Below are 17199 nucleotides of genomic sequence, written 5' to 3'. Positions count from 1 at the left end.
ACTAAACATTCACCTGCATTTCACACAAACTACCAAATTCCAAAGCAATGTTACCTGTGCTTCTGTGCTTTCACTTATGCAACTTGGTCCTGTTTCTTCATCTTGCCTCACAAGTGACTGTGGTCTTTGTATCATCAATGCAATTGATTGTGTCAACTAGTTGACTAGTGTCAACAGAAAGGAAATGCACAGAAATGCTTTGAACAGATACATTATTTGTTTAAACTCAGCTGTATTTTCAAATCATCTGCACTGTGTATTTATATTGGATCAGTGCTGTGTTTGTGAATGGTACAGAAGTAAGAAATAATAATAGCCCAGCAAGTAGTATCATACGGTATCCAAATTATGTATGCCAATATGTAGTGCTAACAGCCACTTAAAATTCCAATAGCATACATAGTGCCTCTATGCCTATACTAATAACTTGTTGATTAAACACTAACCATTTTTCTGTGATGTAAGTCTCAGTATTATCTATTTTGTATTTGTGAATCCCCACCCTGACAAGGATGGGCCCCCCCTCCTGAGTCTACTTCCTTCCCAGGTTTCTTCCTACAGAGTTTTTTTTGCCACTGTTGCCTCTGACTTGCTCTGCGAGGAGTCTTGGCGAGGATAAACTGTGAAGCATATTGTGATGAATCCTTTCTGCGATATAAATAAAATGTAATTCATTGATTGTGTAGCATGTATTAGGACATCTGTGGTTGTAACATAAAGTGACAATCAGCAACACAGGACTTTTTCCACTATGCAACACTTCTGCATACCATTTATTCATGTGAGCTGCATGGCTGTCCATCCATCCATCCATTATCTATACCCGCTTATCCTGAGCAGGGTCACTATCCCAGCGTGCATTGGGCGAGAGGCAGGAATACACCTTGGACAGGCCGCCAATCTATCGCAGGGCACAGACCATTCACTCACATCTATGGGCAATTTAGGGTCTCCAATCAGCCTACCTGCATGTCTTTGGACTGTGGGAGGAAACCGGAGTACCCGGAGGAAACCCACACAGACACGGGGAGAACATGCAAACCCCACACAGAAAGGCCCCAAGCCAAGATTTGAACCCACAACCTTCTTGCTGTGAAGCAACAGTGCTACCCCCTGCACCACAAGTCAAAGGGTATAAGAGGTACTGTATGTAAGCAGTGAGACCCGGCGGTTGTTGTTGTTTCTGTGAGAATCACTGAAAAGTACCAAACGCCCAGGGATGCATAGGTATGGCCTGGCTAACCTGTAACTTGGTAGATGGTGTACCCACCACCCAAAAAATTGCATCCCCCTTTACTTACTTATCTTAATTAATTCTCCCTTTGGTGTTATCCTTTGCAGCATAGCAAGCCTCGAAATGGTGGTTTAGGCTGCTGGTTGTTCTGTCCACAGAACAGTTCAGTGGCACTATTATACTGCAAACATGATGCTCAGCAAGTGCCATCTAGTGGTAGACTTCAAAAGCACACGTCTTTGAGGATGAACAGGTCGCATGAAAATAAGATTTGTTTATTTCTTTTACATGAGGTGGTCTTCACTAGTGTTTACCTCTATTGACAGATGCTGTAAATGTGACTGTCAAAGTGTGACAGTCAATGTTAAACTAGCAACTATCTTATATTTAACATTATGTGAGAATGCATAGTGTTTGATTTTTGTGCTGACTACTGTCCAGCACTCCACTGTATCATTTGTGTCAACCCCAATGTCTGAGACACAGCATTCTTGCCCAAGTCAAAACTTGAAAATGACTGTGACCTCAAGAACAAACAGGAAGTGAGGTCACCCTCAGCCAGCGCTTTAAACATTCTAAAATACTTGCTTATAACCACCAACATAATTTAATTCAAATGTAGTGAGGGTATGCTGGGGTCCTCAAACAATAATATGTGTGTCCGCTATCATTAGATGTTTTGGCAAGGATTAAATTCCTTACAATATTTATTTCTTTTTTATTGTTTGTAAATTTTGATCCGTGCTTATAATGGCAAACGTAGCATTTGTATTGAATTTGGGCATTAAAATATTGTATGACTATCATCAAACACACAAAAATTTAATACAACACGGCATCAAATTCAAAAGTGCCATGTAAAATAACATTCAATAAGTGCAAGGTCAACATTTAATTTTAGTTTCACTGAGCTAGCCATAAGATGCTGCAGTGTGAACACAATGGAGAATGTGACCCATATTATATACAGCATCTTAAAATAACCAAAGAGTACTGAATTGCCCATTTCCCTCAGACTGGGTCCCCTCAGTAACTCCTGAAATGTGTGTCAGTATGTATATGATGTTGTGACATTAAAAATTCAATCAGAGTATATTACTGGAGGAAAAAAAAAAAAAAGAAGTTGGTGGAATTCAAATGGGACCCACTAGGCTCAATGTAGTCAAACAGAATGTATGCAGTTTCCAGGTGTGTAATTCCAGGGAGTCCAGCCTCATTATGAATGGTTTCTGGAATCATGCTTTTCCACAGATGGAGTGAGCTGTGTAAGAGTTCTCTTCGGGTCCATAGTTATGCTAAACGAGACCAGGAGTTCCCGCTCATGAGTTACCGAACGACTGCTGGATGGAGACCGATCTCAAACTGACCAACATAACTTTGCTGAATGGTTGTATGTGAATTAATGCCATTGCTTAGAAACATACCATTCCAATGTTCATCTTGCAGAAAAGCATGCTGGGTAGGTAACCAACCAAGTTTCTGTAGTTAAGCGCCTCTTGTTCAAGGGAAAAAAAATTTTTTTCTCAAAACATTCAAAGACATTTAGTTGAAATAATCAACATATGGTGGCCCCATTTGGGCAGGTGATTAGTGAGTGAATGAATTGGAGTTAGGACTGCATGAAAAGTATAGATTACTGAAGACATCACAAAAGAATGGGACTTCTGTAGAAAATAATATATTTAATATGTCTGCAACCATTGAAGAACAGATGAACAGATTATGCATAAGCACAGTAATAGGCAACTTGCAGCTAATAAGGGTCCTCTGTGACCTTGATCTTTGACCTTTTACAAAACATAATAAACAGAAAACATATATCAAGAATAAATCTGTGTCAGTTGGGCCATATAAAGTGCTACGCCGAAGCTAAAGATTGAAGAAGCAAACTCAGTAGATATCGTAGATCTGATCTGTGCTAAAGCTCCAAAACGAGAAAATCACAAATATACGCTTAATTGTACCAAAATTTGAAAACATTTTTCGGGCAAAATCTAAATTAAATGTATGATACACATTTTAAATCAATAATTCAAAGCCCTTGGTTGCATGCACTAAGCGCGGAAAGGGGAATAGCACACTGATTGTGGAGATGAACAAATGTCCACGCGCCCAATCGAAGTAGCACGGTCTTTGCCTGATCATTAATACTACGTAATAAAGCGGGTTACCACATTCACGGCAGACAGATAGAAACGAAACTTGGGCTTTTATGTCTCCTGCCGTGATTATTTAATATTCAATAATCTGCTGTTTTAAAAAAAACCTCTTTACTTCCTGCTGACCTAAATAACCAAATACTTCGTATGTGCTAGGGACCACAAATCGCATAAAATAGGATTATCTACACAAAAGTTTTTTGGACAGTTTCACAGTTCATGTTGTTATGTTAAATAAACTCTTACAGAGTAGGCCTGCATGTGGTCCCTATTGGACTCATGTAGCTACTCGGTTAGAGACTTTAATTAACACTGGACATTTTTACTGTGATTTGGAAATTATTTTGAAAGACAAAGATGTAGTTCTTTTTCTTTATTAAACAAAATTCATAAAACAGAGATGCATTTTTAGAGATGAAGCCAATTGGCACCACAACCACAGCTGGGCTGTTTGGTTTGTTTCCGGATTTCCAATTTGCGGAGAATCCTTGGTCCATAAGCACGTCTGACAGATGTGTATGTTTACAGAGAAAAGCATACGGCTCATAAATGTAGTTTGACACGAATAATCTTCTTTAATATACAATTTTAACTTGAAGAGCGCACACCGCATTTTCTAGGCTAAATGTTTTATTACTATGCGAAATAAGTCATTTTATAAGCCTTTACTATACTTAATTCTAGAAAAGAGTCGACTCACACCGTTTGTGTTAAAGTGTTAAATCATTATAAATTCATAATGAGGCTACACACACGTGTGTGTGTGTGTGTGTGTGTGTGCAAGTTATAGCCAATGGCCGACTAACAATGCAATTGTAACGTCATCAGCTTGCAACCCAATTAGAAAAAAATAAAAACATCATCATTTCTCCAACATCAAACGTAAGTATAAGACGCAAAATAAATTGTCAGGCAAAAACATACCAATAATGAGTACATGAATAAACAGCCGTTAATATTCCGTGGTAACAGCGTCGTAGCGAACATTTTAATTACCAATTAACTTACTTTTCATTAACCGATTAAAAGGATGGTATTGTATTCACATTTTTAATTACAAAGATCACGAAAACACTCACTTAACCTTGCCCTCCGATTTGTGATTTTTCTCTCCTCTCAAAATACCTCAAAGAGACGGCAACAAACCGACTACTTCTGCAAGACGTCAAAATATAACTGCGAAGAGTTCGTCTTTAAGCTCGTCGCCTCGTTGTCTTAAAAGAGGAAAAAACAATACAGAGTAGTAAAAATACTGCGAACTGTATTTAGTCTAGTGAGGTATAGCGTCAAAAAGCACGCAACATTCTTTCAGTTCGCGTAGATTCCGATAGCCTGATGCTACCATGCAGGCTACAGGCGGTGATAGCTTCAACGTGCGCTGTGCAACACACGGCGTCATGGTCTGTCGATGCACGTGACTCATCAGGAACAAAAAGCAACGAATAAAAGGTTTATATGTGTATGTATTCTTCCCACAAAACTCTCGTTGAATGCACGTACGAAGCCAATGTACCGTATTTGCAACTTTAGTAAGCTTGCTCAGGTTAGCTGAGCAAATTACATGCTTTACTACCATTACTCATGTAACGGAACAATATATCACATTTCATGTTTTACACTGAAAATGTTATACTGGAAAGGCATAATAATATCACTACGTACACACACACACACACACTATATACATATATATAAGAGACAGCAGAATCTTTCGGACTCTCTGGCCAACAAGTTGTGACACAAAACAACAGGGCCACATTTGATGATGCTATGAAATACAATGGTAACAGCTGCAATGACGCCTATTAGCAGACAAAATTCAGCACTCACACATAACAGGACTCAGAACGCAGGCGAAAGGTTACAGCACCCAATCACGGACCCTGCACTCGGCAGACACAATAAATGAAAAAGTTCCACACAAAAAAGTTATTATAATGCATAAAAATATATTCATAAAGTCTAAAGATGAAACATCTTGTCCTTCAGACATGGATAAATGAACAGTTCTTTTATTTTTAAATTTGTAAACTGTACATAAATCATGGTTCACTCATTGCTGAATAAGTTTATTCCATAAAACTTTACTCTGAATTGGGAGCCAGTGTGAGAGAAAGAGAGACTGATTCACACAAGACATTCAATCCTTTCACTTCCTTTTCGAACAAGTGAAAATTGTTCAGACATTGTTCAGAGGTCTCTGTGCAAGGAAATGCTGAAAGCAGAAGAGCTCACCATACACCTGTCAGAACACATCCTTAAGTACATTTCACCAAATACAGGCTATATGAAGAAACCAGTGCAGAACATAAAACGTCGGTCTTAAGTGCGTGCCGTGCCCCCCCCCCCCCCCCCCCGCCACCCAACACACACAAACAAACACACACACACAGGCCTTCCAGCTGGGATGGCTGAGAGATGGCAAAACACATGCAAAAGCATGTGCGTGTTTATGTCTGTGTGTGTACGTGTGTGTGTGTGTGTGTGTGCAGACGATAGCGCTCTCTCAGTTTGCTAAAAAATCAGACCGCGTTCCACAAGCTGGGACCTTTTTAAAGTGCAGATAAATGCTTTAATCCTTGAAGAGAAATAAACATGGAATTCAGCCTCATGCTTTCAAATATTTCTCATATATTTAATTGATATACATATATTGCCACCATTGGCACATACAATATTGCACACAGTAATGAAATGTAGCACGGAAACCCTTTGTGAGCCAAATGTTCAAAAATGACAAATAATGTGGAATAACGCTGAAAAGGAAAAACAAAAAAAACAAAAAATGAAATAAAAAATAAAATACAAAACAAATTAGACATGCTAACTAATTACCCCCCCTCTCGTATGAGGTCTTTAGCAACTTACAAACTACACATACTGCCCAAGCCATAGGTCTACATACAGAAAACATCACAAAGGGCTAAATAGGCGTCTGCTCCTCCTGACCCAGTACACGGCTGATCCCCTTGGCCCAAAGAGTCTTCCACATGACACCATCCATGTTTACATGTGCGCCGATGCCTGGACAGCTGAACAACCATAGCAGAACCTGAAATTCTGCACGTCTTTCTCTTTCAGCTTATTTTGATCCCGCTGACGACACCAGGCAGCAAGCTAGTACCCCCCCCCCCCACCACCCCAAAAATGAATCCCCACCCCCCGCCCCGAAAACAACTAAAAAAAAAACAACCCAAAAAGAAAAAAAGAAGGAAAAAAAAAAGAACAGCGATCCAAAGCACCGAACAGGCATGTAAACATGCGGAGTGTGTAAGGCACCAGGTCGTTTTTTTCTCTCTCTTTATTTATTTATGTATTTTTTTTAAATAACGCTGAAGAGGATGCTTTACACAGATATGCAGCCCTGTACAGGTAACTTGCTGCAGCTGCAGCTGCGTTCTCTCTCTCTCTCTCTCTCTCTCTCTCTCACTGCCACCTTTGCTCCTATTGGTACACCTTCGAGTCTACCTCCCCGTTTAATAGATTATTTTCAGGTCGAGCCCCGCCCCCCCACCCACCCTCCTACCCACCCACCCCACCCACGCCACGACCAACCCCACCCCCGCCTCCCCCAGCCCCCACAGAAAACGTGGAGTTTTAATAAAGATTGAAATACATCTGATTCACAAAATCATAATTTGTATTTAATATTATTATTTATTATTAATATTATTTTTAAGTGAGCACTTTCATAAAGCTGTTTTTTCCCTCTTTTTTTTTTTTTTTTTTTTTTTGCCCCTCCCCTATCCAATATTCCATGTATGTGATACTGTTGCGTTGAGGGTCCAATGTTGAAAGAGAAACAGCTGTAACCATTTTAAGGTATCGGCAACCGCCAGACTTTCAACCAGGACATTGCTGCGTGTTATCACGGCACCTCCTAACCAAAAAGTCCGGTACTTTTTTTTCTCGACACATCGCATTACAAGTTGACACTAAAGGTATAGCACACTCCTCATCTGCAATAACTACGATTTCAATCAAAACAAATCAAATTAAATGTTAACATTTCTTGAAATGCCATATTTTAACAGGTCTTCATGTTGACAGGAGGATCCACAGACCGGTTTAATGTGTGTACAGCTCGGATGCGATGCATATTGCATGTTACTTAGCCTGCGTTTGCCCAACGTACCTTTAACATTACAGACTGTGACAATTCAACAGATCTTTGACAGCATGCCTAGCCCTCATGTATACGTTTTTAGATTTGTTTCCGTGTGTGTATACATATATGCACACATACATATACATGTACGTGTGTATATATATATATATATATATATATATATATATACACACACACACACACAGTTCTACTCACATGTAAATATGGTGGCAAATATACTATGACAACCTCTTTTAAAAAGGTTTAAAGTTTTGGTTAAAAAAAATCTAAAATATCTGCTTTGTGCTGAAGTCAAATGTTAGCTCACACGAAAAAGGACTTGGTTCTCATAACTCGGCAATATTTCCATTTGAACATTGCAAACACTTTTTTATAATAGCTTGAACGTGTACAAAAGTTCCTGGTTAATTAGGGAAATAAACACTCAGTTCTTTATCATTTAATCAAGTAGGAAACACAGTTCATATATAATGTTATTACTTTGTTTTAGCAGCTGCTTACTGTTTTAATGGTGGATAGGTGGGTAACATCCAGCGATGAGTGGAAACAAGTCGTAACTGTCAGTCTGGTGTGTGGGTGGGTGGTGCTCCCTTGGAGATAAACAGATAGTTAAATCTTTATGTTTCTTTTTTACAGTAAAGTTTCTTTTTAATTATAATTTCTCTTTTTGTGATTTTCTCTTTTTGCATGTTTTTTTTTTTTTTTGCTCTGTTTATCAATCATCGTCTCCGTCATCACCGTGCTCCTCTTGCTGCTGCTGTAGCTCGCATGCCCTTTTCTCTCGCTGCTTCTCCTGGATTTTCTTCATTTCATCCGCGTACTTACAGAAGGTATTACCGAATTTGGACCACACTTTGTAGGGCACCGTGATAGAGTTGCGGTACGTTGGCTTCACCTCGCTAACCCTCATGAACACCCCATACTTATTGGAACCCACGTCGAAGAAAAACCGTTTGTTATCCACAGTCAAGGAGGTTCCCTCCGGCAACTCCGCCGGTTCGTCCTCCACACCGTAGTCATCGATAAGCTTGGCCAAAGCGTCACGAAACTCAATAAGTCCCTGTGCAGGAAGAGCGATGGTCTGGCCTTGCGTGGATCCCAATCCCGGGCCCCGGTTCACGGTCTGTCGAATCCTCAGAAACCGGCCCCTCTGGTTCTCTTTCAGATCCATGTAATACTTCCGATTCTCTCTCACCAGAAATTCGCTCTTTAGCGCCCGTCGGGGCTCATCCTGTGCTATGTCCGGGTTGCTGGGCCCTAACTGAGCATAATGTTCGATGAAATCCCCCAGGTAGTCACGGAACTCAACAGCCACGGACATGGAGAGTGTGAGGCGGCTCTTATTTCCTCCGGCCCCGACCTCGGCTATCTTCAAGAAGCGGCCCTTTGCGTTCTGCTTTACGTCCAGATAGAAACGTTTATTCTGAATGTCAACCCGCTTCGAGGCTAGCTCTTGCGTCTCGTGCTGCAGCCCGGAAACCGAACCCGCCCCTCCTGTCACTGGGTGTAAGGAACCGACGCCCGGGCCTGTAGCTGCTCCTCCCTGCTCACTTCCACTGTCTCTGTCCGCCATGATGCTGCCTGCCTTCTCCCTCTGTCTGCTGCAGCCCCACTGCCAGCCAGCCACGCCACCGCTCTCGCGAGATCTGCGCAGACACATACAGGAGACATATTTCAATGCGTGTGGTCCACCTGTCGCTGGAGGGACACTAATTTCGGCTTTGCGTATGGTTTTAAATTTGAATTACCACTGATTTTATAAAATATATTGATACTTTATATAATTTCTCCCGCAAATACTAGGCAAATAATAAAATGGCACAAAATGGGGGATCAAATTCGATATGCAGCGGCCGATCAAGCCTTTATAGCCTCGTTGCCCGTTAAAAGTCTTAACATATCGGTAGCCTTATTGACTATTGCATATCACGTAGCCTATCCCTCGAAAACAAGTGGGCATATTGCAGCTGTTATAATTATTATCATTATAGTAAGCTATCCTAGAAAATTAATTGCTTAGCAAGCACTGTGGCTTTAATTCTCTTAGCATTAATCTGCGCCATGAACTGTTTATATACACGATATTTCTAATTCTCTGGAGATAATGACGTCACACCCATACGTAGCCTAACCATAGCCTATATGTTATATTACTTCTCTGAAAATATACAAAAGGGGGTGGCGTGGAAACATCGTTCATTTGCTTAGTAGACACTCCTTGTAGTTTTAGACATATTACCAGTAATCCAAACATCCAGATGACATATTTACTAAAGCAGTTCGGTGTTATGCACTATTGAAATGTCTATCACAATTTCCCATGCGTGGCATTTGAACTTGTTACGCGCCAGGTTCCCAAGCTGCCATTTTTTATTTGACCTACCCTGGATAACAAACTCTGGATAGTTTCACGTGATAGTCACCTGGCAGCGATTAACTTTGGTAGCCATTAGCCAATGACTTGGCAGCTGATTCAAACCTCCTGCACCTCCAAAAAAAAAAAAAAAAAAAACAAAAACAAAAAAAACTATTTTGATCGACATTTCATAAACAAGAATGAAATAAATATCAGAATAGTGAACGTAAGCTGACAAACATACTCATACAAACATACATGGGGCGACATCGCTCAGGAGGTAAGACCGATTGTCTGGCAGTCGGAGGGTTGCCGGTTCAAATCCCGCCCTGGGCGTGTAGAAGTGTCCTTGAGCAAGACACCTAACCCCTAACTGCTCTGGCGAATGAGAGGCATCAATTGTAAAGCGCTTTGGATAAAAGCGCTATATAAATGCAGTCCATTTACCATTTACCATACTCTACAAACACGCTGAGCTCGTATGCGACACTGGCTGACAATATTCATTAACAAATACAAATGAACAACCATATTAACACTTCAGTCAGACAACTCACGATTTGAATTAAGCTATATTTATTGATATTTAATATGTATGCAACTTGGCGTCAAGGCTCTGCCTTTTATCACTCCCTGTTCATAAGACCCCAACAAACCCCACCCCACCCCACAGGTGAGAAGCACAGTCCACAGGTGCCGGAGTGCTGGCGGAGAGCGAAGAAAAAAAATACTATTGAAATGGGTAAATACAGAAGTAAGCAGGGAAAGTCGAACAAGGCTAGCAGCACACCGAATGAACAAGGGCATTAAAAGGTAAGGTTGGTAATTTAAACACCCCTCCCGTTAATGAGTATGCGATCATGATAGTGGACAGCGATTCTCGAGTTGTCCGCCCGAACTAGCTCCGCAGGCATCGAGTCATTAGAGCATTACTACTGTTTTGTGGATGTTCATCGTGAACCCGTCCAGACATCTGTATGTTTGAAGAAGATTTTTAGGCCCTAAAAAATTAGGCCAAATTCAATTATCTGCATGACATGAAGCGAGACAAGGAATAATTTGACTAACATTTACTTCGTGAAATAATTTTATAACTTGTTACACGTTCCCCTTCCTTCTTAATTTTAAAATGTTTAGGCAAGGATTCCACATAACTAAGCTTACAATTATTACATTTTGAAGCGCAAGTTTTATATAACGCACTGAGAACAATCACAAGAGTTACAAAACATGTAGCCAATAGCCCGGACAAGAGTTAGCATCAGACTGCAAATGCCTATGAAATATTTCAACGTCTTGAATGTTGATAAAATCTGAAAACACGCATATCATTGAGAATTTTTAACGAAACACGTTACTAGGTAAAACATTCAACCATAATTTTATAATATCATAAACCTAAAGTAATGTAACTGGTGCTGAGAGACATAATTTAAAAAAACTGACCCAGGAATGGTTGACATCCATAAGGCAGAATCACTAATTAGGCTATATAACGTATTGCAAAGTATATAAATGAGTGGAGGCCAGTGGCATTGCTTTTGATCTATACGTTTAATGATGTGCAGCCATTCGGCTACTCTATATGGTAAATCACAAGTTTATTAACCTAGTTATTCTAAAATTATTTTTGGATACGTATTCTAAAATATGCGTTTATTAACTGGGTATCAAAAAAAAGTAAGTAAAGTATGAAACGAGTAGCCTAATATTAGCAAAATAATAAAACATACAATGAACTGGAACACACACACGCGCGCGCGCGCGCACACGCACACAGGTTTTAAAGCGGCACGAGATAAACAAATCAGGCTAATGAAAATTAAATGCACAAATACAACTGAAATGATGAAAATGGTTGTCAGAAATAGAAAAAAAAAACACTGACAAAGCATCTAGAAATATTTTGTCGCGTCAGCTTCAAAATGTTTTCATTAAAATAAGGTCTGTGAGCCTGAGTCCGAACCCGAGGTAACACCATATATACATATATGCTATTAAAATGTTGTCAAGCTCCTTGTTTGTAGCATTTTATGGCTGCACGTGGAGATATTTAAAATAAACTCAATGTTTTCCAGATTATCATTTACAATCGTTTAAAAAGTCACGCTAGACAAATAGAATATTTTCAGTAACTATTTATGTATCCACATAGAGGCCATTGTTTTATTGGTTACTCAGACTTTTGCAACTTAATAGCAACCTCAATATTCAATCTGACAAAATAATCTCTCGTTTTTACTGATGGTCTTTCGGGGCATTGCAATTTCTGGGAAAGAGACGGGGTAATGTTAGAGAAACATTATCAAACGTCTGAGTAAAATATTTAAAACACGATTTTCTTGAATTATCCTATATATTAATTAAAAGTATTTAATGGCATTACACAAAATTGTATTTATACTTTCAAATCTAGACTAGCCTACAAAATAATAATAAAAAAAATAATATATAGAAATAAGTTGAACTAATACATGTATTATCGCCTTTATTAACCAAAATTAACTAAACTGTTTTACATAAATATGTAGGTCAAACGAACTATTACTACGGCCGTAATGAAAGAACACGGATGTAAAAACATTGAAGTATACCTGGCTGATGTTCACAGAGAACCACCCTTTCCCGTTAATCATAGCAAGACACAAATCCAACAGCATCGCTGTTTGGACTCAACATCTAACGTATTTATGCACGTGGTAATTTTATTTTCCAATTTTGACGATCACTAAAATGAACGAAAATATTGCTCAAGAATAAAAAATTTCTCATTTACTCGGTTATCTAAAGAAAGTTTAAACTACTTCATCTAGATAGCGAATCCGAGATCACCAACGATATTTTCATCAGTTTCGATAAATAGAAATGAACTCACACTCATTAGTAGTGTTTTTTAGTTTGTTTTCAGCTGTTGTTTAATATTTATATTGTATTTAATATAAGTGTACATTATATAATAAACTGTATGTAATATCTGTATTGTATTTTATAATTATATGGCGAATGTTTAAATTTATGCAATATAGGCCTAACTAATAATAATGATATTGACCCAATTAGGCTTGTTAAGGATCGGTCTTGATTCCAAAACTACTTTTTCACAATACACGGACAAAGAGAATCGAAATTTCAGAAATTTCTAAACCGCCATTTTCCTTTTCCAAGATAGATGAAGTCAGTTTTAATAAAGCTTATTTAAACTGTTGTTACTTTGGTAAACATTTTCATTTCATTTTCATTCTAATTCTATAGGACTAAATAAATACAAGTTGGTCATATTTGTACATACCACAAGTAGAAAGTAATTAAATGTTTAATAACCAATATTAATAACACTGTCATAGAAAAAAGTGTGTGTGCGCGTGCGTGTGTACCTGTGTAGCCTATGTAGTTGTCCAAAATATTCCAAGATACAGTTCTTTGATATAATGCAATATAATAACAAACGGATTGCAGTCCATAAGTAGGCCAACAGTATATATAAGTAGGCTATATAAATTCTCAGGCTATTGTTTAGCAGTTTATTTCGTAGGCTAACATGGACAGAAAATAAATAAATGATAAATAAACTATTTTTGTGCGAGTACTATTCTAGATCTGTGAAATAAAATAAATAAACCGAAAAAATAAGGCACAACAGGCGACATCAGAAATTATAAAGTATATCGGAGTTATTTTTTTTCCAGAAAAATTCTTCCGCACCCAACACCTTCTCCGTAGCCTCTGCCGACGAGCAGAAACTGTCAGACATTACTTCCCGCAAGCGCGACTTGTCCGCTGCCAGTTGGATGAATTCATTATCTTCCATCTTCCTCCCATGGAAAGCACTGTAAAACGATGCCTGCATCTGTCTACATCTTCCTCTCGCTCCTTCCAAAGTTTCCAATGGACTTCGGATGTTCTATTCAATGCAAAATGCTTAAATATAGCATAAAGCAACACAAACAAAAATATCAGGTAAAAGGTTTGGTGATTTTTCACATTTCTAAACTGTTTTACCGGTCTTTGTATCGAAAGTTGAGACATTAATGTTTCGTTTTCAAATTCAGCAATTTTTCGTTTTCAGATTTATTAAAATGTAAATTACCCTCCATGCAGTAATAAAAAATAACCACCAAACTAATTATTTTCTGCAACATATGTATCGACAGAGCAAAAATATCACTTGCTTAAATCTGTCGTCAAATACATTTAGATTGAGTCCCTACTGCTGTTGACAGTGGTACATTCAATTCCCACAGCAACATGAACTATCGGGTTCACCTGTCCTTGCGGTCACGCATAGGCTGACAAAACTGCAGAACAAGATAAGTGCAATTGCATTAAATACACACGCGCACACACGCGCGCGGGGGGCTAATCATTCCGCCTCCCCCGTCCCCATATTTTTCCGCTAACCATTTGTCCGGAGACGTATTGTAGTTACGGAGCACATTATCACGCCAGACCATAGGCAAACAGAAATCAAACTAAACCGCTGACAGCATTAAGTTCCGCTTCTCAAACCCTTTCACGTGGCGTGTGCTTTGGGCCTGAGTGCTTCGGTGATGTTATATTTAATTGTTTACCCTGAGTTTCTTCAGATTGTGACTAAATGTGTTGTCATTCTTGTTTCGACGATGATCATATCCAACAATATATTTGGCTCAGAAAGCAGAGACAGCATGACCCTATTGTGCCCTTTGTCATTCCACATGTTATGTCGACAGAATAGTACCGGTGTCAATGTTGACAGCATCATTGTTGACGAACCTCCTCTGTCGCATCAATGGCACGGTAGACGCCATTACTTGACAAATGCATGTACGGAATTCTGACCCAAAGGGATCCAACCATTCTAGCGCAGATCTATCTTGCTGAAAGGTGTCAACTTGTGTCTTCCATTGCGGAGGCCGATTGTAGATTCGATTTTGGTTAATAAAAATATATTGCCAAACAAAAAGCATTAGAATTAGAGACACACTCAACAAATGGGGAAAAAAAAAAAAAAAAAAAAAAAACAACACCAATGTCCAAACTGATAACGAAGACAAATAATCTTTCATTATTATTTTCTTAAATTTCTGGTATTCCGTGAAGTCCAAAGTACAGGGCATGCGCGCTGGAAACTGCTGGCAGCCTAGAGAATAAAACTGGATGTTTAGAGTTTCACATATATTGAAAGTTTAAAGAATTAGAAAACAAAATAATTGTAGTATTATTATTATTATTATTATTACCACTACTACTACGACTATTAGTAACAGTAGAAGTACTAGTAGTAGTAATAATAGCACCAGTAGGCCTAATTGTAGTAGTAGTAGTAGTAATAGTATTGTATTTTTCTTTTTGCTTCTTCATATATGCACTGTTAATTTATGTTATACCTTGCTTAGATTCTGAAGTATATTAATTTCTCCACAGAAGAATTTGTCTGACTGAGAACAGTCCCTCCCTGCTGCCGCCTATTCATGCCGCGCATTCTCTCACACCAACTGATTACTGAACGCCCGCTCAATGAATACCAATATCCTACAGAATCCAAATAATTGCAATATTCTTGTAGTTTATTATACACCTTTTTCTATATGCAAATCTAAACATTATCAAGATGAAAACAGGTTCGTAACAAGTTTCAATGACTGTTTAGGTCTCTTAATTATTAAAAACAAATTCACGCAGGACAAATAATTATTACTGTGAACACTGTGTATGCTTGAAAACAAATAATACGTGAATAATTGATCGCTTAGATGGGAGTTAATACGACTGTGGTTGAAACTGCCGCACGTGGTTTCATTTTCTAAAGTCAGAACTGCGCATTATAACCGAAGGTTTGTTAAACTGTTGCTGGTCCAAAGCAAAGACAGGAGAGAACTACCACCCGCCAACCTACAAGTCTCTAATACAAATAGTTTCCATTGGATTATATTTAGGTTCGAGCTGTTGCTGACACGTGTCCACATCTAGACAAATATGTATTATCCAATCGAATACAAATCTTTCGAAGGCATTGCGTGTTAATATTTTTCGGCCCAAACAAATATTTGATTGCAGCAGTCAACAAACAGCGTAACCTACGCGCACACTCAACAGCCAACTTATTCGACGAGTGTTTCATATTATCTTCAGTGTAAAAACTGTTACAGCTACGATATTTAGTGAGGTTGATGCGTCTGTGTTGGCTGCGTTGTGTGCTTGGTGGACACTCGGAATTTATGACTGTCAGGACACGCGCGTGTGCGTGTGCGTTTGCGTTCGTGTGTGTGTGTGTCCGTCCACAGAGCAGTCAATCCTTGACAAATCTAAAGTGTCTCTGCTTGAATATGCAATAGGCGGTTTCTCAGTCGTGCACTATAGCTACCCAAAACAGGGAGTTCATTAGTGCCGCTCTTTCTCAGGAAGTATACGAATGTTTTGCAAAGGTAGGTGCCACCGGAACACCGCTTTTGCAAATGACGAGAAACCGCCCGTTTAGCAAGACAGTATATTTAGCTACAGCGCACTAGCCAACGGAATTACTTATAACTCAAGAAACATTAATTAAATACCGTTAAAATCAATAAACAATGCAAAAAGAAGAATGGGGGAAGAATTCTTCCCGGGTTAAAAAAAAAAACATTAATTAGCGGTAAGTAGCCAAACCTTACCCGCTGGGTGTGCTGACAGAGTGCTACAGAACCACTGCGCAGCCCCGTCGCAGACAGACACGGCAAGAGACGAAGGTGAAGTATTGCAGGCTAGGGAGGCCTACTGTCAACACAGCCGCGGCGCTGCTTCACTGATTCGCCGCTACACAAGATGGAACGAAACAGCAAGTCGTGGCATGGAGACGGGGGGACGCACGCAAGACTTCAACGCCACACGCTTGGTCTCTGATGTCAGCACGTCGTATGCGGATTGGTGTCTGAAGCATTCGGGCGCCACGCGCTGCCTCAGGAAGGGTACTGCAGGCGTGTGAATCCAGGAGCTGTAGTAACAGAATCTATACAAATGCAGAACCCTACATCATACAACATTCTTTTGATTAAATCGTCTTTTGCCATTGGAACCTGTGTCAATAAATCTCCTTGAATTGTTTATACACCTATTGATAGCAAGATATGACGAAAAACGTAAGAATGTCCCCGGTCATTTAAAATTTAAACTCTTATTATCAAATGTAATTGACCATTAATACATTAATTCAGTTGGACCCTGCATTAATTATACAGTCAGAAAATGTATTTGTTTTTCTTAAAAATATTTTTATTTATTTAACTAGCACATTATTAGCCTACCTCAAGCATCGTTTTTCATCTTATCATTATCTTTTCAGGTTTAGCACAAGCTTACTTACTAG

The 17199-nt window shown here is 39.1% G+C and overlaps 1 protein-coding gene across 1 annotated transcript; it reads right to left on the bottom strand.

Annotated features, from left to right (window-relative positions):
• Window positions 1-7946: 7946 nt before the first annotated feature.
• Window positions 7947-16689, bottom strand: puraa (purine-rich element binding protein Aa). Its single transcript, XM_064351779.1, has 2 exons — window positions 16508-16689; window positions 7947-9168 (listed from the first exon to the last, which is right to left on the bottom strand). Exon 2 carries the CDS (start codon window positions 9093-9095, stop codon window positions 8238-8240), a length of 858 nt encoding a protein of 285 aa, XP_064207849.1. The 5' UTR covers window positions 9096-9168; window positions 16508-16689; the 3' UTR covers window positions 7947-8237.
• Window positions 16690-17199: the final 510 nt, after the last annotated feature.

The sequence above is a fragment of the Anguilla rostrata genome, chromosome 9 (assembly GCF_018555375.3).
Source record: "Anguilla rostrata isolate EN2019 chromosome 9, ASM1855537v3, whole genome shotgun sequence".
Classification (NCBI taxonomy): Eukaryota; Metazoa; Chordata; class Actinopteri; order Anguilliformes; family Anguillidae; genus Anguilla; species Anguilla rostrata.
This window is presented reverse-complemented; position numbering and strand designations above follow the sequence as displayed.

What these genes read in the sequence shown, in the direction of transcription:
- puraa (XM_064351779.1), bottom strand. Translation starts at nt 9,095, where the DNA reads ATGGCGGACAGAGACAGTGGAAGTGAGCAGGGAGGAGCAGCTACAGGC.